Below are 20,984 nucleotides of genomic sequence, written 5' to 3' on the forward strand. Positions count from 1 at the left end.
TTTGTGTTGATACAACTGGGTCCCCTCTTCTCTCCTTCTGCTTTTTTCAGGAATCTTATTTAGCCAATTCTCAATCAGTGTCAGCAAGTGGCAATTGCATGTTTTGTTTTGTTTTTTATAACACCGTTTCTCTCAACATCAGGCAGGAATTCCAATTGGCCTTGTCCAAATTACTTTCATCTACTTGCCTAGTTACCTAATTTGTTTGCATTTTTATCCAAAAGCATTTAAATCTCAGGGCTTATATATATATATATATTTTTTTTTTACACAGTATTCCCAACTGTTGTTTTTAAAATAATGACTTCTATTCTTTTGAGTTATTGGATGTATCTATTTGAATATTACTTCCAGGAAATCACTAGGCTAAAGACCTTCCGAGCTCAGGTAGATAGGTAGACACCTCCCCTGACCCTTCACAATTTCCTCCATAAGCAACAAGGACAGTTAACAATTTAGTGCAGGCTGATCGGCTGAAAGAAAGGAGCACTCTGTCTCAACTGAAGCTTACAGGTGGTGGTGCTGGTTCACTGTTTCATTTCTTGAACTCACTGCAGCCAGATGTTGTGAGGAATATACCAGATGAATGAGACATAGTTCCTACCCTGCAGAAGGAGTGCATAAGGGCAGTAGAAGAGATCTTTGTATCAACCACCTTACCTATGTATTTGAAGATTATTAATACTGACCTGTGTTTTGGAGGTTCAAAAAAATGTCCAACTGTGAATAATATTTAAATAAGGAACTTCCTTACCTCCAAGGGTATATATGCTGGTGGTAACTTTATATTCCCCACCACTGGTTCATTGGATTTCACTTTTGATAATTTGACTCTCACTGGCATAGAAAAACAGTACCCTGGGAAGCCTCAGGTGAGAAGGAATTCTGTGGGTGATGTGACCATGTAACTATTTGGAATGGCTATCAAAGAGAGAGCAGTTTTAATAAAAGACAAGACAAACCTAGAAGCATACAAGCAGTACTCTTAGCTGGCACTCATCAGAGAGGAACAAGAGTAGGGACACAAAGGACCTTTCATCCTCATAAGGCCTGGAGCCTGGGTTCTGAATAAGTCAAGGGCAGAGCATGGGTGCAATGGTGCCATGGTGGGCTTCCATGCCCTTATGGGACTGTGCAGTGCCCTTGGCACAGCCACCAGAGGAGTGGAAGTCACTCATGAGAGTGACTCTGTTGAAGCTGGGACCACTCCCTTGAGCCACCACTGCAGATGTGTATCTCAGAACTAGACTTTCCAGTTACACGTCTTTCCAAGGAGACAATGAATTTCATTGCCTGTGTTTGTTCAATGTCTCATTCAACAGTGTGCTCTCACAGGAGCACCTTCCTGGACCCCACCTGCTCGGCTCTTCTGCTGTTCATAAATGTATAAAGGACAGGTCCAACGATCACTCTTCTTCAAATCATAATGCTTTAGGATAAGGGAACTTACACAAATTTTAGCCCAACCCTTTTATTCATTTATTTATTTGGAAATAATTTAAAATGTATAGGATAATTTCACATATGTTACAAAGAACTTGAATTTTTCCCTTTACCCAGATTTACTAGTTAGTATTGTGCCCTGTTTGCTTTCTCGTTCTTGTTCTCCTTCCCTTCTCTCTCATTCCTTTCACTCTATCTCAACACACACACATTCGCATGCACACACGCACACACACATATGCAGATATGTATCTACATTTTTTTTCTGAATCATTTGAAAGTTGCAACCATCATGTCCTTTTAGCCTAAGTTCTTCAGTGCATATTTCCTAAGAACAAGGAGACTCTTTTGCAGAATCACAGTATTTTTGTCAATTTCTGGAAATGTAGTAATCTACCACCAGTGTTTCAGTTCTGTCCATTGTTATGCTAACACCTTTATTGCTTTTTTTCCCTACTGGATCACATTTTGCCTTCAGTTGTCATTCACCTAGGGCAGTTCCTTACCCCTTCTGTGTCCCACGTCATCAGCACTGTTGAAGCATTTAGACTCCCTATTTATGTTCCAGGTAAGAAGTTGAGATCAACCAGGGTCACACAGCTAGTTAAGAAACAACTAAGACTAGAAACTAAGACTAAGACTATAAACATTTGAAACACAGAACAGATATGTTTCAAATTAAATTACTAAATCAGACGACTAAAAGCAGGCATAGTTTGCCTTCCCTAAATTTATGAACTATTCAACTACACAGTCACTTTGAAATATAAGACATCCCTGAAATATAAAGTAGGCAATTACTCACCAGTAGAGCCAGTATTTGTAATCCTGAAAAGGCTTAATGCTCATACCTGCAATTAGCGAGAGAAAAGGACCTTCGAATTCCAGTTTTCATTAGGAAAATAGAACTTTTGGTGGCTGCCTTATCTTAAGCCCAGCAAAACCAACTACTGTTTATACCGACCGTGTGATTTTTCAAACCACTGAAAGTCCAGTGATTGCTAGAGTGAATATGGGAAAGCAAACCAAAGAGGGAAGAGGCCGAAGTTTGCAATGCAGGGGCCTGGTCCTAGTGCATCTGTTTGGATGAAAGGCCAGTGGATGGAGCAGAGTGGCTCCAGGAATTCAGAAGCACAGCAGTCTCTGAGCATCCTCTGTGAAGGAAGAACCCCATGTTGCCCAGAAAGTAAACCTGTGTTTGTGTGCATCTGTGCATGTAGCTACACACGTGACACACATGTGTTTGGGACAAAATTGACAGGGACAGATGTGTTCATTTTTCCTCTTCCTATTCTTTTAGCAAAGAAGAATGATCCCCTCTGTCCTCCCACACAGAACATTCTGGGCAGTACAGGGTCCCCACTTCTCCAGAGCTCCTCTCCCTCTGCTGCGTGACTTCCCCGTCCTTTCCCTAAGCAGAAACTCCAGGTAGCTCAGCCCCAGGCTCCCCTGGGTGTTGCTCTCGCTGTCATGTTAATGTAAGCCCCTCTGCAGTAGGAAGGGGTGAGTGGAAAAGTTGTCATCAGACCTCTTGTTATTACAACAACCATTTTTTTCCAGTGCTTTCTGTATGCGAAGCTCTTCCCACCTGTCAACTCGTTTAACCATCCCAACAGTTTGATGAGGGGAGTGGTGGTGTTTTCATTTTACAGAAGAAACAGATGCCCAGAGAGGTTATGTCACTTGCTGCAGACCACAGGGGAGCCATGACCCTAAATCTAGCAGGCTCCAGAGCCCATGCCTTTACTCTCTCTGTGGTAGCTAGGCTCTCCTTGGAGGCATTTGCATTTTAATGGTGATCTTTTCCATTTTTAGGATTCTACAGTTTACAAAGCTGGTGGTATGTCCTTCTGGAGCCTTCCCAATCACAGAGGCAGGGTGACTTCCACCCTGTCCAAGGACCTGGAGGCTTAATGACGTGTGTAGGTTACGAGGCAAGAAAAGTGGCCTCAGACGGGGACCTAGGTCAGGTATATCACTCCCCTTTCCAAAACCAGCAAAGCTTCCCAATGCGATGACTTGCAAAGCCAACAGGAGATGCCTCCATTCATCTCTGCACCCACATCTTACACCGCCCCTCCCTGCCAATCCTCTCCCATAAGCTACACTGCTCTTCTCTTAGCTCTTGATTTTCCACATGCCTCCCACCTCATACATGTGGTCTCTTCCAACCAGAACCCTCTTTGCTGTGTATTCCCTTGAACTGGAAAAATAGGGAAATCTCAGTTCAGTTAAAACTCTGCATTACCCACCCCCTTGTTTTTTGTTTTTTGTTTTTTATCTTTCCATGAATCACAATGAGTTAATTACATGTTTAGGTCACTATTCACATTCTCTGGTAGAATATGCAAGGGAGAATCTTTCAAATATTTCCCTTGCTACCTTTGACATTGACAAATTCCTAATAGGGGACCTAGTAGGAAGTAAGGCTCTGGAACAGGTGAAGGGAGGCCATAGGCATGAAGATGTCATGGCTGCTGCCTTGGGAAAGCCTGCCAACAAGTAAAGAGTGAACTTGTAGGGAGTGCCTGGGTGGTTCAGTGGTTGAGCATCTGCCTTGGGCTCAGGGCATAATCCTGGGTCCTGGGATCAAGTCCCACATCCAGCTTTTCACAGGGAGCCTGCTTCCCCTCTGCCTATGTCTCTGCCTCTCTCTGTGTGTCTCTCATGGATAAATAAATCTTTTTTCATCATAATATCTTTTTAAAAAAAGAGTGAAATTGTAGGAGCAACTATTACCACAGGCAGGTTGAATCCAGCCAAATGCTCTCAAGGAATTGGTATTGGGGGCAGGGTAGGGGGCATGAGAGGAATGCTATACATTCAGAGGTGCTCAGAATAGCATGGAGATTTTTGTTGTAGAGGTGCCCATGCTTTGATGAGTGAAGAGAATTTTAACTGAAAAGAAGAAGGGTACTATAGACTGAGAGAGTACAGAATAAGGCACACAAGTGCCTGAGAATCCAGCAAATCAGAATGGCAGAGGCTTTTATGTACATTAAATCCCTGTGAATGCAGGCACAAGAATATGAGCCTTACTACTTCAGGGATTTGGGTCAATTTTATTCATCACTATATTCCTGGCTCCTATAAAGTGCCCGGTAGCACTTTGGTAGGTCTTCAATGAACCTTTATTGAATGAATAAGGTATATAATCATTGCTCCCACTTTACAATTGGGAAAATGCACAGAGAAATGGATCAAGGTTATATAGAACCAGGCTTTTAAGTGGGAGAGCCAATATATTGGCTCTCTCTTGGGAGAGCCAAGAAAATATGGGAAAATCGATTTTATAATGGTGTAGGTGAGAAAGGCCCTTTAAAGCATAACATAGAGGCTACCTAGAAAGACAAAAACTGATAAATTTGGTCACAAAAATATTTTAGAAATTGGTTTGCCAAAAAAAATCATTAACAAGGTTGAAAGAATCAGACTATATGGTGATATTTAATATCACCAATAATGTTGTTATGCTTGATATGTAAATAGCATTTATGAATCAATAGAAAAAGTAAACATCCCAATAGAAAAATAGATATCATAAAGAAGCAGTTCACAAAAGTATAAATCAAAATAACCAAGTAAAATATATATATGAACATATATATTTACATCACAAGAAATAAAAATGTAAATATAAACAGCATGATGTTCTTTTAGATAGAAGTTGACAAAGTACAGTGTTGGTCAAAATCTAAGGAAGCTGGTACTCTAATACACTAGGAATAAAATAATAAATTGGTATGGTCTTGCTAAAAAGCAGCCCAGCAATGCATTCTAATTTTTTTAATTTTATTATTTATTTATGATAGTCATACAGAGAGAGAGAGAGGCAGAGACATAGGCAGAGGGAGAAGCAGGCTTCATGCACCGGGAGCCTGATGTGGGATTCGATCCCGGGTCTCCAGGATCGCGTCCTGGGCCAAAGGCAGGCGCCAAACCGCTGCGCCACCCAGGGATCCCCCAGCAATGCATTCTAAATGTAAAGTGAATATACTTTTTGATTAAGGATTTCAGCTATTCTAAGAAAATATCAAAAATCAAATGTATTTACAATTCTTATAGCATTCTCTATAACATAATGAAAATTTGGAAACCAATATCTATCAATAAGGGATTAAATACATTATGATATCCTTAAACAAATTTCCTATTACATAGGATGGCATATAGGGGTTGGCCAACTCTGGCTCACAGGCCAAATCCAGCCCACTGACTATTTTTGTTTATAAAGTTTTACTGGCACACATCCACATCCACTAACTGATGTATTTCTACGGCTGCTTTCACAAGATGGTGGCAGAGTATTTGCAACAGAAACCAAATGGCCCAGAGGCCTGAAATATTTATTATCCATTCCTTTACAAAAATGTTTGCTGATCCCTGATTCATAGATACATTCATCGACATGGAAAGCTCTCTTTATCATATTAAGTCATAAAAGCAGGGTAGAAAATCACATGCATAGTGTGTCTCTGTTCTATAAAATCATGTGATAACAGGGAATGAGCAAAAAAAAAAAAAAAGGATAAAGATCTTAAAGACTTAAAGAATGTATTTTTAGGAGGGATGACTTCAGTTATTTTTACCAAAACATACTGGGTTACATGTGAGTTGTGAGACTTTAGGTGATTTTTACTTAACGTCTTTGTATTTTTCCATAACTCCAAAGTGTCTAAAGGTGATTTGCATAAGTAAAATGGATAAGTGGCTACTATTTCTGTTTTATAAAGATGTTATAAATTCTTATAATTTTGGACAGTAGTTTGGCAAAGTCTTAACAGTTTTTAATACACACCTTGAATTTATATACTCAAGTGCACTTTGAAACAGTCCTTTCACATTTTGGAATCTGCATTTCTAAAGAAATAGCCTGGGGGAGGGGCAAGATGGCGGAAGAGTAGGGTCCCCAAATCACCTGTCCCCACCAAATTACCTAGATAACCTTCAAATCATCCTGAAAATCTACGAATTCGGCCTGAGATTTAAAGAGAGAACAGCTGAAACGCTACAGTGAGAGGAGTTCGCGCTTCTATCAAGGTAGGAAGACGGGGAAAAAGAAATAAAGAAACAAAAGGCCTCCGAGGGGGAGGGGTCCCGCGAGGAGCCGGGCTGTGAGGCTGGGGCGAGTGTCCCCAGGACAGGAGAGCCCCGTCCCCGAGGAGCAGGAGCTGCACCAACCTTCCCCGCGGAAAGGGGCTCGCAGGGAGTTGGAGCAGGACCCAGGAGGGCGGGGATGCCCTCGGGCTCCCTGGGACACTAACAGGCACCTGCGCCCCGGGAGAGTGCGCCGAGCTCCCTAAGGGCTGCAGCGCGCACGGCTGGGCCCGGAGCAGCTCGGAGGGGCTCGGGCGGCGGCTCAGCGGAGGGGGCTGCAGCCGGGAGCACCAATCCAACAGCGCAGGCCCAGGAGCACAGGGCACCCGGGACACAGCCCAGGATCCGGCCTCCCCCCAGGACAGGCAGAGGCCCAGAGGGCCCAGGACAGCAAGGACGCTCCTGCCCCGAGCTGAGCAGATCAGCGGCCCTGCCCCAGAGCCTCCAGGCCCTGCAGACCCAGAGCTCAGTAGTTACTGCGGGAGCTGACTCCAGGGCTCCAGAGCTGGCCGGCGCCACTGCGGTTGTTCCTCCTGGGGCCTCACGGGGTAAACAACCCCCACTGAGCCCTGCACCAGGCAGAGGGCAGAGCAGCTCCCCCAAGTGCTAACACCTGAAAATCAGCACAACAGGCCCCTCCCCCAGAAGACCAGTTAGACGGACCAGTTCCAAGGGAAGTCAAGGGACTTAAAGTATACAGAATCAGAAGATACTTGCCCGTGTCTTTTTTTTTCTTTTTGATTTGTTTGCTTCCCACATCCCCTTTTTTTCCCCTTTCTTTCTTTTCCTTTCTCTTTTTCTTCTCTTTTTTCTTTTTTTCTTCCTTTTTTCCTTTTTCTTTTTCTCTTTTCTTTCCTTCTTTCTCTCCTCTCTTTTTCTCCTTTTCCCAATACAACTTGTTTTTGGCCACTCTGCACTGAGCAAAATGACTAGAAGGAAAACCTCACCTCAAAAGAAAGAATCAGAAACAGTCCTCTCTCCCACAGAGCTACAAAATCTGGATTACAATTCAATGTCAGAAAGCCAGTTCAGAAGCACTATTATACAGCTACTGGTGGCTCTAGAAAGAAGCATAAAGGACTCAAGAGACTTCATGACTGCAGAATTTAGATCCAGTCAGGCAGAAATTAAAAATCAATTGAATGAGATGCAATCCAAACTAGAAGTCCTAACGACGAGGGTTAATGAGGTGGAAGAACCAGTGAGTGACATAGAAGACAAGTTGATGGCAAAGAGGGAAACTGAGGAAAAAAGAGACAATTAAAAGACCATGAAGATAGATTAAGGGAAATAAACGACAGCCTGAGGAAGAAAAACCTACGTTTAATTGGGGTTCCTGAGGGCGCCGAAAGGCACAGAGGTCCAGAATATGTATTTGAACAAATCATAGCTGAAAACTTTCCTAATCTGGGAAGGGAAACAGGCATTCAGATCCAGGAAATAGAGAGATTCCCCCCTAAAATCAATAAAAAACCATTCAACACCTCAACATTTAATAGTGAAGCTTGCAAATTCCAAAGATAAAGAGAAGATCCTTAAAGCAGCAAGAGACAAGAAATCCCTGACTTTTATGGGGAGGAGTATTAGGGTAACAGCAGACCTCTCCACAGAGACCGGCAGGCCAGAAAGGGCTGGCTGGATATATTCAGGGTCCTAAATGAGAAGAACATGCAACCAAGAATACTTTATCCAGCAAGGCTCTCATTCAAAATGGAAGGAGAGATAAAGAGCTTCCAAGACAGGCAGGAACTGAAAGAATATGTGACCTCCAAAGCAGCTCTGCAAGAAATTTTAAGGGGGACTCTTAAAATTCCCCTTTAAGAAGAAGTTCAGTGGAACAATCCACAAAAACAAGGACTGAATAGATATCATGATGACACTAAACTCATACCTTTCAATAGTAACTCAACGTGAACGGGCTTAATGACCCCATCAAAAGGTGCAGGGTTTCAGACTGGATAAAAAAGCAGGACCCATCTATTTGCTGTCTACAAGAGACTCATTTTAGACAGAAGGACACCTACAACCTGAAAATAAAAGGTTGGAGAACCATTTACCATTCAAATGGTCCTCAAAAGAAATCAGGGGTAGCCATCCTTATATCAGATAAAGTAAAATTTACCCTGAAGACTGTAGTGAGAGATGAAGAGGGACACTATATCATACTTAAAGGATAGATCCAACAAGAGGACTTAACAATCCTCAATATATATATGCCCCGAATGTGGGAGCTGCCAAATATTTAAATCAATAACCAAAGTGAAGAAATACTTAGATAATAATACACTTATACTTGGTGACTTCAATCTAGCTCTTTCTATACCCGATAGGTCTTCTAAGCACAACATCTCCAAAGAAACGAGAGCTTTAAATGATACACAGGACCAGATGGATTTCACAGATATCTACAGAACTTTACATCCAAACTCAACTGTATACACATTCTTCTCAAGTGCACATGGAACTTTCTCCAGAATAGACCACATACTGGGTCACAAATCGTGTCTGAACCGATACCAAAAGATTGGGATCGTCCCCTGCATATTCTCAGACCATAATGCCTTGAAATTAGAACTAAATCACAACAAGAAGTTTGGAACGACCTCAAACACGTGGAGGTTAAGGACCATCCTGCTAAAAGATGAAAGGGTCAACCAGAAAAATAAGGAAGAATTAAAAAGATTCATGGAAACTAATGAGAATGAAGATACAACCGTTGAAAATCTTTGGGATGCAGCAAAAGCGGTCCTAAGGGGGAAATACATCGCAATACAAGCATCCATTCAAAAACTGGAAAAACTCAAATACAAAAGCTAACCTTACACATAAAGGAGCTAGAGAAAAAACAGCAAATAGATCATACACCCAGCAGAAGAAGAGAGTTAATAAAGATTCGAGCAGAACTCAACGCAATCGAGACCAGAAGAAATGTGGAACAGATCAACAGAACCAGGAGTTAGTTCTTTGAAAGAATTAATAAGATAGATAAACCATTAGCCAGCCTTATTAAAAAGAAGAGAGAGAAGACTCAAATTAATAAAATCATGAATGAGAAAGGAGAGATCACTACCAACACCAAGGAAATACAAACGATTTTAAAAACATATTATGAACAGCTATGTGCCAATAAATTAGGCAGTCTAGAAGAAATGGACGCATTCCTGGAAAGCCACAAACTACCAAAACTGGAACAGGAAGAAATAGAAAACCTGAACAGGCCAATAACCAGGGAGGAAATTGAAGCAGTCATCAAAAACCTCCCAAGACACAAAAGTCCAGGGCCAGATGGCTTCCCAGGGGAATTCTATCAAATGTTTAAAGAAGAAACCATACATATTCTACTAAAGCTGTTTGGAAAGATAGAAAGAGATGGAGTACTTCCAAATTCGTTCTATGAGGCCAGCATCACCTTAATTCCAAAACCAGACAAAGACCCCACCAAAAAGGAGAATTACAGACCAATATCCCTGATGAACATGGATGTAAAAATTCTCAACAAGATACTAGCCAGTAGGATCCAACAATACATTAAGAAAATTATTCACCATGACCAAGTAGGATTTGTCCCCGGGACACAAGGCTGGTTCAACACTCGTAAAACAATCAATGTGATTCATCATATCAGCAAGAGAAAAACCAAGAACCATATGATCCTCTCATTAGATGCAGAGAAAGCATTTGACAAAATACAGCATCCATTCCTGATCAAAACTCTTCAGAGTGTAGGGATAGAGGGAACATTCCTCAACATCTTACAAGCCATCTACGAAAAGCCCATAGCAAATATCATTCTCAATGGGGAAGCACTGGGAGCCTTTCCCCTAAGATCAGGAACAAGACAGGGATGTCCATTCTCACCACTGCTATTCAACATAGTACTGGAAGTCCTAGCCTCAGCAATCAGACAACAAAAAGACATTAAAGGCATTCAAATTGGCAAAGAAGTCAAACTCTCCCTCTTCGCCGATGACGTGATACTCTACATAGAAAACCCAAAAGCCTCCACCCCAAGATTGCTAGAACTCATACAGCAGTTTGGTAGCGTGGCAGGATACAAAATCAATGCCCAGAAATCAGTGGCATTTCTATACACTAACAATGAGACTGAAGAAAGAGAAATTAAGAAGTCAATCCCATTTACAATTGCACCCAAAAGCATAAGATACCTAGGAATAAACCTAGCCAAAGAGGTAAAGGATGTATACTCTAAAAACTACAGAACACTTCTGAAAGAAATTGAGGAAGACACGAAAAGATGGAAAAATATTCCATGCTCATGGATTGGCAGAATTAATATTGTGAAAATGTCAATGTTACCCAGGGCAATTTACACGTTTAATGCAATCCCTATCAAAATACCATGGACTCTTTTCAGAGAGTTAGAACAAATTATTTTAAGATTTGTGTGGAATCAGAAAAGACCCCGAATAGCCAGGGGAATTTTAAAAAAGAAAACCATATCTGGGGGCATCACAATGCCAGATTTCAGGTTGTACTACAAAGCAGTGATCATCAAGACAGTGTGGTACTGGCACAAAAACAGACACATAGATCAATGGAACAGAATAGAGAACCCAGAAGTGGACCCTGAACTTTATGGTCAACTAATATTCGATAAAGGAGGAAAGACTATCCATTGGAAGAAAGACAGTCTCTTCAAGAAATGGTGCTGGGGAAATTGGACATCCAAATGCAGAAGAATGAAACTAGACCACTCTCTTTCACCATACACAAAGATAAACTCAAAATGGATGAAAGATCTAAATGTGAGACAAGATTCCATCAAAATCCTAGAGGAGAACACAGGCAACACCCTTTTTGAACTTGGCCACAGTAACTTCTTGCAAGATATATCCACGAAGGCAAAAGAAACAAAAGCAAAAATTAACTATTGGGACTTCATCAAGATAAGAAGTTTTTGCACAGCAAAGGATACAGTCAACAAAACTAAAAGACAACCTACAGAATGGGAGAAGATATTTGCAAATGACGTATCAGATAAAGGGCTAGTTTCCAAGATCTATAAAGAACTTATTAAAATCAACAGCAAAGAAAGAAAGAATCTAATCATGAAATGGGCAAAAGACATGAAGAGAAATCTCAGAGGAAGACATAGACATGGCCAACACGCACATGAGAAAATGCTCTGCATCACTTGCCATCAGGGAAATACAAATCAAAACCACAATGAGATACCACCTCACACCAGTGAGAATGGGGAAAATTAACAAGGCAGGAAACCACAAATGTTGGAGAGGATGTGGAGAAAAGGGAACCCTCTTACACTGTTGGTGGGAATGTGAACTGGTGCAGCCACTCTGGAAAACTGTGTGGAGGTTCCTCAAAGAGTTAAAAATAGACCTGCCCTACGACCCAGTCATTGCACTGCTGGGGATTTACCCCAAAGATACAGATGCTATGAAATACCAGGACACCTGCACCCCAATGTTTATAGCAGCAATGTCCACAATAGCCAAACTGTGGAAGGAGCCTCGGTGTCCATCGAAAGATGAATGGATAAAGAAGATGTGGTCTATGTATACAATGGAATATTACTCAGCCATTAGAAACGACAAATACCTACCATTTGCTTCAACGTGGATGGAACTGGAGGGTATTATGCTGAGTGAAATAAGTCAATTGGAGAAGGACAAACATTATATGTTCTCTTTCATTTGGGGAATATAAATAATAGTGAAAGGGAATAGAAGGGAAGGGAGAAGAAATGTGTGGGAAATATCAGGAAGGGAGACAGAACATGAAGACTCCTAACTGGGAAACGAACTAGGGGTGGTGGTAGGGGAGGAGGGCGGGGGGTGGGGGTGAATGGGTGACGGGCACTGAGGGGGGCACTTGATGGGATGAGCACTGGGTGTTATTCTGTATGTTGGTAAATTGAACACCAGTAAAAAATAAATTTATTTAAAAAAATAAAATAAAATAAATATGTTTAAAAAAAATAAAGAAATAGCCTTCCAGTTGGGCAAGACTACATACACTGAGGTGTTCAAGCAGTGTAATATGTTTTAGATTCCAAGCTAAGTGGAGCTGAACATAAAAATCCCACAAGTGCTATTTTACTACAATGGCAGACATCTTGGCAGGTCAGCTGCAAGTACAGGTGAGGATGGGGAAAAGCCAGCATCCTTACATGTTGCTGGTGGGACCACAAAGCAGCCACTCTGGAGTGCAGCTTGTCAGTTTCTTAAAGCTAAATGTATCTTTACGGTATGAGACCCAACCATTCCACCCCTGTGTATTTGCCCTTGAGAAATAAAAAATTATGGTAACAGAAAACCTGTATGTGAATATTTATAGCAATCCTGTTCATAATTGTAATTGTGAAAAACGGAAGACAATGGGAATGCTCTCCGAAGGGTGAATACATCCATAGAGTGGGCTAGTACCCAGTAATAAAGAGGACAAGTCTATTGGTTTCCGCAATAACTTGGAGGACTCTTAAAGGCACTATGTTGCATGAAAGAAGGCAGTCTCCGAAGTTGACACACTGTATGACCCCATTTATATGACCTTCTTGAAAACACAAAATAAAATAGCAGATGAGGGTTTGCCAAGTTCTAGGCATGGGGGAAAGAGTAGAACTCTAAAGGAAGAGCAAGGAGTTTTGTTTTTGTTTTTGTTTTCTTTGAGATGATGGAACTGTTCTGGATCCCAACTATGGTGGTGGTTACACAGATCTCTGCATGTATTATAGTTCATAGAACACCAAAAAAGAGTTTTACTACATGTTCATGTAAAAAATAAAATTAAATACTCATAGAAAAAACTGGAAGATAATACACAAAATCCCAATATAATTGTGTAGACTGGTGGTATTCTGGGCGATGCTATTTCTTTTTCTTTTTTTTTTCTATTTTGTGTGAATACATTATTTTTTATAAGTAGAATAATATAGTTACAAGCAAACCAATCCAGGAACTCCAAGATCATGGTAGTATATGAAGTTTGGGAAGGGCAACAGGTACACCCTTCATACTGCAGTAGTATCTGAAGGCACTGTGCATTCTGGGTAATCAAGGCAGCTCAAATGATGTCCATGAGTTTATTCATGAAATCAATAAAGCACGCAGTTCACTTTGGAAATTGGAAGTAATAATAGAATTTTTGCTTCCTTACTTTTATTGGCAAATTTACTTTTGTGAAATTCCCCATTTGCTGCCCACTACACAAGGTTGTGTCATAAGGGCAATTATAACCCCGTGTAAACATGCATTATTCTATTTGTTCTAACAAGCCCCGAGGGTTGTGTATGCTCTTCTGTTTGCAAAGTGGAAACCCAGGTACAGAGACTGGAGTGTAGGCAGCATGACAATAAAAATTCCATTTGCTTTAACTTTTCTCCCCAGAGACTGTATTTTTTTGTGGCTGGCCAATAATGATATAAAAGGTAAAATTATCATATTGTTTTCCCTTGAGAATTTCCTGGGCATGATTAGAAATGAAATAAATGTAATATGTCTTGGGAGAAAAAGTATTTGTTTTCCCTCTGAAAATTCATGAGGACCTGGTAATGAAATACTCTCCAATGTTTGGTTTTTTTGTAGGATTTTATATTGCACCCTGATTCTGCCTCTGCACTATCTTGAGCCTTTCTTTTCATACATCTTCCTCAACCTCCAGCTCTTGGTCCTGCAAGTCCTTCACCTCTATTGGTGCTACTTTATCCTGAAGATGCTCCGAAGATGTATATTCATGAAGGTAAGAGCTGGCCAAGTCTTACTGCTCTTCACAAGTGGATTTCATTTCCAGATTGAAGGTGATGCCCAGACAATGGAATGCTCTAGTTAATTTAGAGTTAACCAGAATTCGTTTTTTTTCCCCTTGATTTGATCATGATTGATAAAAATGTATCCAAAATATAGCTGTGTTTTCTTTAGGTAGGTCTCTAAGGTACTTTTAAGAAATTGCTTTTATTAGAAGACAATTTTTATAAAACTTTTATCCAAAAATTGATTGTTGCTTTTTAAAGAATGTCCTAATGACTCTAAATCTACTCTGGTTTGGGACAAGCTTTACGGTAATGGTCTCATAGTATACAGAGCCTTCTGTTTACCTTCACTGAGCACCCAATTTGCCCTAAATGCTCTCCCCCTAAGCCTTCTACCATCTGAAATGTTGTCCATCATTTGATCATTTGGCTATGCTTTTTTTTCCCTGAAAACTGCTTCTTCTCTAAATAATAACAAATTGATAATTCTTTTTAGACAATAGAAGTTTTTTGTAGGTTTGTTTTGAGTTCAGCTCTGGGTTTTACTTCCAGAAGAAGTAAAGGGGGAAGGCTTTAGAAATGAATAAGACACAATCACCGCCTTTGGGCAAATAACCCAGCATCTTGGGGGGTGGGCGGCAGCAGGAATATTCACCTAATAGCAACTACCTATGTTGTGCTAAAGAGACATCCTGTAAACTTGCTGTGGAAGGCAGAAACCAGGTGACTCAAGGGTGGGCCAGGGAACATTATACAATGGATGGAATTTGATTTGAGACTTTCAGATAAAAAATAAAATCACAGATCCTTCTTTGTCGGAAAATCATACTTGTAGGAGAGTTTTAATTAAAGATCTTTCAAGGTGGAAGTTACAGTGGGCTCATTTTCAAGTTCTACTATCCCTGTCTGACACCACGCTCTTCATCAGAGGGAATGACTTATATTTAACAGGTACGCTGGTAATTTATCTGATAAGTTCATGTTCTGATCAACTGTTAGATTAATTCATTTTCATCCTGTAAGTAAATGTGTCTCAAAGACTGTTCAAGAGGGACTCCTGGGTGGGTCAGTGGTTGAGCGTTTGCCTTTGACTTAGGTTGTGGTCTGGAGGTCCCAGGATCGAATCCCACATGGGGTTCCCCGTGGGGAGCCTGCTTCTCCCTCTGCCTATGTCTCTGCCTCTCTCTCTCTCTCTGTGACTATCATAAAAAAAAAAAAAGAGTTGACAAGTGAAATGGACAGCGATAACAACCTCTGGGTTTTCTACTGTCTCCTAGCTTCTAGAGATAGAAGTATAGGTAGTAGGCTACATCTGGATTAACGTCAAATCAAATTCTGAAATTAGTTTTACTAAATGACTGACTCAAGCTTGTTTTCTTGGGAACAAACTCTCTCCCTTAAAGTTGGAGTGCTAAGAAAAAAAAAAAAAACAACTTTCATCAAATGGTTCTAGTTTATTAAGGTTCTAAATAGTTTTCTGTGACCTCTGCATAAGTTACTTTACCTCTGAGTGACTCATAAAGTTGAAGTGACCAAGATAAAGTGAAAAAGTTGACAGTGAGACCATTTGCACAGCCAGGGCTTAGAGGGAAGGAAGGGCCCTGAACTGAGCCTGTTTCACCTGTGCCTCAAGCCTTCCTGGAGCGCCCATCCCTAGGCAGAAACTGTTCCCTTAATCACTGGTGAGTGACAATAATTACAGGCTGGAAGGGAGCCAGGCCAGACAAAACTTAGAGACCAGAAGATATACTCATTGTTTGGTTTCATCATGATGTTCATATTTCTGATCTCTAATGGGTTGTACTAGGCCTGATTAAAAACCCAGTGGGTTGGGGAGCCGTGGACAGGAATTCCCGATTTCTCATGCTGTGCTTTGGAAAAGCTGTTTCCAATTGCAATTTGACAGCAGTAGTGGAGGCCCCCACAGCTCTAATCCCTGCAGTTCGTATGACTTCAGCTGGCTTGCATGTGCACTCTGTTTTCCATAGCAGTGGCAAAACTGGCTGTGAAATCAGCTTAGTCCTCCAAAGCCGTAAAGCTGCCTTTTAAAGAATGCTATTTGAAGGCACCGTTGCTTTGCAAAGGGGAGGAGACAGATAAAGGCAGGAGTGGACATTCTTAGAGGAACAACTAACAAGTGAATTTTCAACTATATTTAATGACTACTTAACATTTAATAGATATACCTCAATTGTTACAAAGGGGACTAATTCTTGGATATTTATTTATTAATTTTTTAAAGATTTTATTTATTCATGAATGAGAGAGAGAGAGAGAGGCAGAGACACAGGCAGAGGGAGAAGCAGGCTCCCTGCAGGGAACCTGATATGGGAACTCCATCCTGGGTCTCCAGGATCACACCCTAGGATGAAGGCAGCGCTAAACCGGTGAGCCACCCGGGATGCCCAATTCTTGGATATTTAAAAAATGGAATTGCAGAAGCTCTTCAAATGTCTTTTAAATCTTATAAAAGAGATTGGGAATTTGCTTAAGTTCCTTATGCCTGGTAGGCCCAAAACTACTTAAGTAGTTTTGAATATGCAAATGAATACATAATTCCGGGAAACAAATCACACTGGGGTAGAAAGTTACAAAGTTGTTTATTAATCTTTTTTCTGGTCTCCATGGATTTGTATGGTAGACTGGAAAGACAAAAGTGAAGGGCACCTGGGTAGCTTAGTGGTTGAGTGTCTACCTTTGGTTCGGAGTGATCCCCGGGTCCTGGGATCCAATCCCGCATCGAACTCCCCACAGGGAGCCTACTTCTCCCTCTGCCTGTGTCTCTGCCTCTCTCTCTCTCTGTGTCTCTCATAAATAAATAAAATATTTTTTAAAAAGACAAAAGTGATTATGCATCTTAAAAATAGCGATTTTTGAAATATCCACACCTTATTTTCCCTAAACAGTGGAGGCAGGCACTGCATGCATATGGCCTTCTACCACTTGCTTCTGCTGTCTAATACCTACACATAACCATATCACTGTAATTTCAGGACTCTGACATATACAGACCATGGTTAGTAAGCATGGTGCTGCTGGAGAACAAGAGTTGGCACTGAAACTTAGCTGGTTCCTGTAAAAATGGGGGTTTTTTGAGGAACTACCAGCCCACACATCACATCGGGAAGTATGACAGGCCTATATAGTGGTCTTATCATTCTCTTTGCAAACATGAGAAGTGCTTTTAGAAGAAATTAGAAGGAGGGTGGCATGCTCTCATTCAATATTACTCAAGAGAATTTGATCATCCCTACACTTTTATTTTCTTCTTTCTAAATATCACACTGGGTGCCGGCCAACTCAAGCATGTCTCTTTGACATCTTAGGCTGGTGCACAGCCAAGACACAGAGGGCGGAGCTGAGCTTGCAGCTATTACGCGAGGACAGAGCAACTAGCCCCTGGCAACCTGCCCCAGCCATCTGCTCCCAATAGGCAGTGTCTCTTAAGTTCATAGGTGACACTTTACATATGCTGAACTCTTTTAGTTAAAGCAAGGGCCCTTCTCATAAAAAGGAGAAATCTCAGGCCTCAACCAAACTTGCACAGTAAGTTTGTGGCAAAGCCAAGACTAGAACATGAGTCTCTTTACTGCTAATACTTCGCCTTTCTAATTACTGTGGATTTGAAATAACCAGAAAATTAATTGAAAAAGCTGGCACAGAGTAAGAAAAAGTACATAAACAACCTGAATAATCAGGAAAATGGAATAAAACACAGCATAAATCCTAAAACTTGTTTCCGAGCTTTCTAAAAACGTAAGAAAACATTTTGTAATTTGTGTGTGTGTGTGTGTGTGTTTCAAATCACTTCCTAGTAAAGCAAGTCAGGAATAGCTGAGTACGGGCTTTCCTGTTTGCTGGCTGTGTGATCTGAGGCATATTAGTTCCATTTATTGCCTCAGTTTCTCCACTTGTGAAATGGGGATGATGATCTTAACACCTGCCTTCTAGGATAAAGCCCTCAGAACAATGCCTGGCACATAGCAAGCACATAGCAAGCACATGAGAAGGTTAGCTGCCATTACCATTATTCCTATTGATTCAGGTTCTTTGTGGCAAGTCACAGAGAGGCTGTGATTTCCCAGTGGCCTGGCAATTGGTCAAGCCCTCCCTCCCTTCTGCTTCCATATGCTGCAGCTGAGTCAGGTGTCAGTCAAAGGGCGCCCATGACCGTTTGCTAAGTTGTCTTCAGGCAGTTGACTTTCGTGACTCACATGCTGACGATCCGTTTTGACACGATCTCTCAGATATCCGTATGTTAGGGAAAAAATACAAAATCTGTAACATCCAGCAAATCTCCACCTCTCTTGTCAGTAGTTAATAGTGGATTTAAAAACTGCCCTTTGCTAAACAGGAGATAAAGATATCACAAAGGCTGGTGGTTAAAATAAAGTATTACAAAAATGCTATTGGTTTAGGGCACTTGGGTGGCTCAGTCGGTTAAGCATATGACCCTTGGTTTCAGCTTCAGGTCTGATCTCAGGGTCTTGAGATGGAGTTCTATGCAGGGCTTGCACTCAGCAGGGAGTCTGATGGTCTCTTTCCCTCCCCTTCCACTCCTCCCCCTCACTCACTTACACACATGTTTGGTCTCACTTTCTCTCTCTCTAAAATAAATAAAATCTTTTTTAAAATTGTTATCAGTTTATATTTCCATATTTATGAATGTTTATGTAGGTTAATTGCTTTAACAATCTATTGAAGAAAGGACAGTGGAGTTTATAAACTTGTAGAAAGTAACTGTGCAAAGTTGCTTGGCTTAAAGAATTTCAGGTTTGACTATTCTTCTATACTATACATTTGGCTGTGCCACAAAACAGACTTTCAGAACTGGGAGAGACCACTAAATATCCACCAGGACAGCATGCCCCCGCCAAGGCCTTCCTACCACAGTGTACCACTCACTTGTACAGAAAACTGTGCTATTTTTCTAGGGGAAGAGAGGCTGGGTGAGAAAAGAAGTTAAATGACTTACTCAAGGTCATACAGAGTCATGCGCACAAAGCCCAAGGCTTCACAGCCTATGTTGCTAATGCTCTGCTCATCTGCCTCCCTAGTAGCTCTGTGTTTGTGAACATATGTCCTTCAAACATGAGTGATACGTATTTAATGTGTGTTTATATGTGTTTCTATGTGTGTGCCTTTAGCCTGATGTAGGCTCAGCTTTCATGAACACCATCTTTTGTTCCCTGTTCAGTGAATTTTAATAAATGTATAAACCATGCAGCCATTACTCTATTAAAATATAGAACAGGACTGCCTAGATGGCTCAGTTGGTTAAGTGCCTGCCTTTGGCTCAGATCATGAACTTATGGTCCTGGGATCAAGCCCCATGTTGGGCTCCCTGTTCAGCAGGGAATCTGCTTGTCCCTCTCCTGCTGCCCCACTGCCCCTCTCCCCTTCATGCTCTCTTCCTTTCTCAAATAAATCAATAAAATCTAAATAAAACATAGAACATTTCCATGACCCTATACAATTCTTTGTGCCACTTCTGATCATCCCCCATTCCCACATGGGCAATCACTGTTCTTATTACTCTCCCCATAGATTAATTTCAACTTTCTTTTTTTTTATATTTCTTTATTTATTTTAGTGAGAGAGTGAGAGCAGGCAGGGGGTGCAGCTGGAGGAGCAGAGGGAGAGGGAGAGAGTATTAAGTAGACTCCACGCTGAGCAGGGAGCCCAACATGGGGTTCGATCTCACGGCCCTGAGAGCACTGCCGGAGCCAAATGCTTAACTGACTGTGCCCAGACACACCTCGACTTTCTTAAACCTTATATACCTGGGATCACACAGCGTGTGTTCTTTCACTATAAACTTCATAACCTTATCATGACTTTGCCCAGTTACCTTTGTCACCGTTACCTTACCAGTCATTCATGAATTCCAGCTCTTCAGAGAAAGCACTCTAGAAAATCTCCCTAGGGCTATCCCCATTAGGGAATTCTGTGGCTTGAAACAGTCATATATCTGAGTTTTTATAAACATGAAGGTGTGAGACTATTTCAAGAAGTCAAAGTAGAACCAGCAACCATCTGCATGGCTCTGAGATAATAACAGAAGGAAAATGTATCCAGCAAAAGGCCTGTGAGCAAACTGGCCTCTTTCCAGCTGCCAGCCTCCAGGAGAATTCCTGTTGCCCTGGACCAGGCAACAGACCCCCAGGCAACAGACCTCCAGGCACAACCAGGGCTCCTAGATAAATGAGCGGGAGAAGACCCAACCCCACACTCACATCATGAGATGGAAGCAACTCAGAATGGAAAGAGGGGTTCACCTGCCCAATGGGGAAGTGGGAGAAGCTCAGTGGGGACAGAAGAGCTTCCTCCGGTTGTGTGAATCCAGCCCCGAACCCATGCTGTGAGCTTTTTATTTTATTTTATTTTATTTTATTTTATTTTATTTTATTTATTTATTTTTTTTTTTTTGCTGTGAGCTTTTTAGTGAATATCTGTTTCTCTACAACAGGATAGTATAGCATTATCCAGGCTTTTTTTTTTTTTTTTTTTTTTTTTGACATATGAGGTTGTTCAGTAGCCTTTTCCAAGCTATTTGGAAATTCTTCTAGTATTTTGTTCGAAATTGTGTCTTCTTTCTATTAAGATGGTTTCTGAGGTTGCCTGTGCCCAGGTGCTGTGACACCTCTTCTTGCTGCTGATGAAAAAGAGCATGACTTTTCACCTCTTCATTCCAGGCACTTGGGCCTCTGAAAAA

At 41.3% G+C, this 20,984-nt stretch overlaps 1 protein-coding gene across 2 annotated transcripts in view; it reads left to right on the forward strand.

Moving 5' to 3' along the window:
• Positions 1 to 20,984, forward strand: part of CERS3 (ceramide synthase 3) — a 111,837-nt gene that overhangs the window by 66,284 nt on the left and 24,569 nt on the right. For both annotated transcript variants that reach the window (XM_041753192.1, XM_041753193.1), the window contains one exon: positions 14,106 to 14,259. In XM_041753192.1, the coding sequence (XP_041609126.1) occupies positions 14,106 to 14,259 (154 nt within the window). The remainder of the gene's footprint in view (positions 1 to 14,105; positions 14,260 to 20,984) is intronic.

This window comes from Vulpes lagopus, chromosome 4 (assembly GCF_018345385.1).
Source record: "Vulpes lagopus strain Blue_001 chromosome 4, ASM1834538v1, whole genome shotgun sequence".
Lineage (NCBI taxonomy): Eukaryota > Metazoa > Chordata > Mammalia > Carnivora > Canidae > Vulpes > Vulpes lagopus.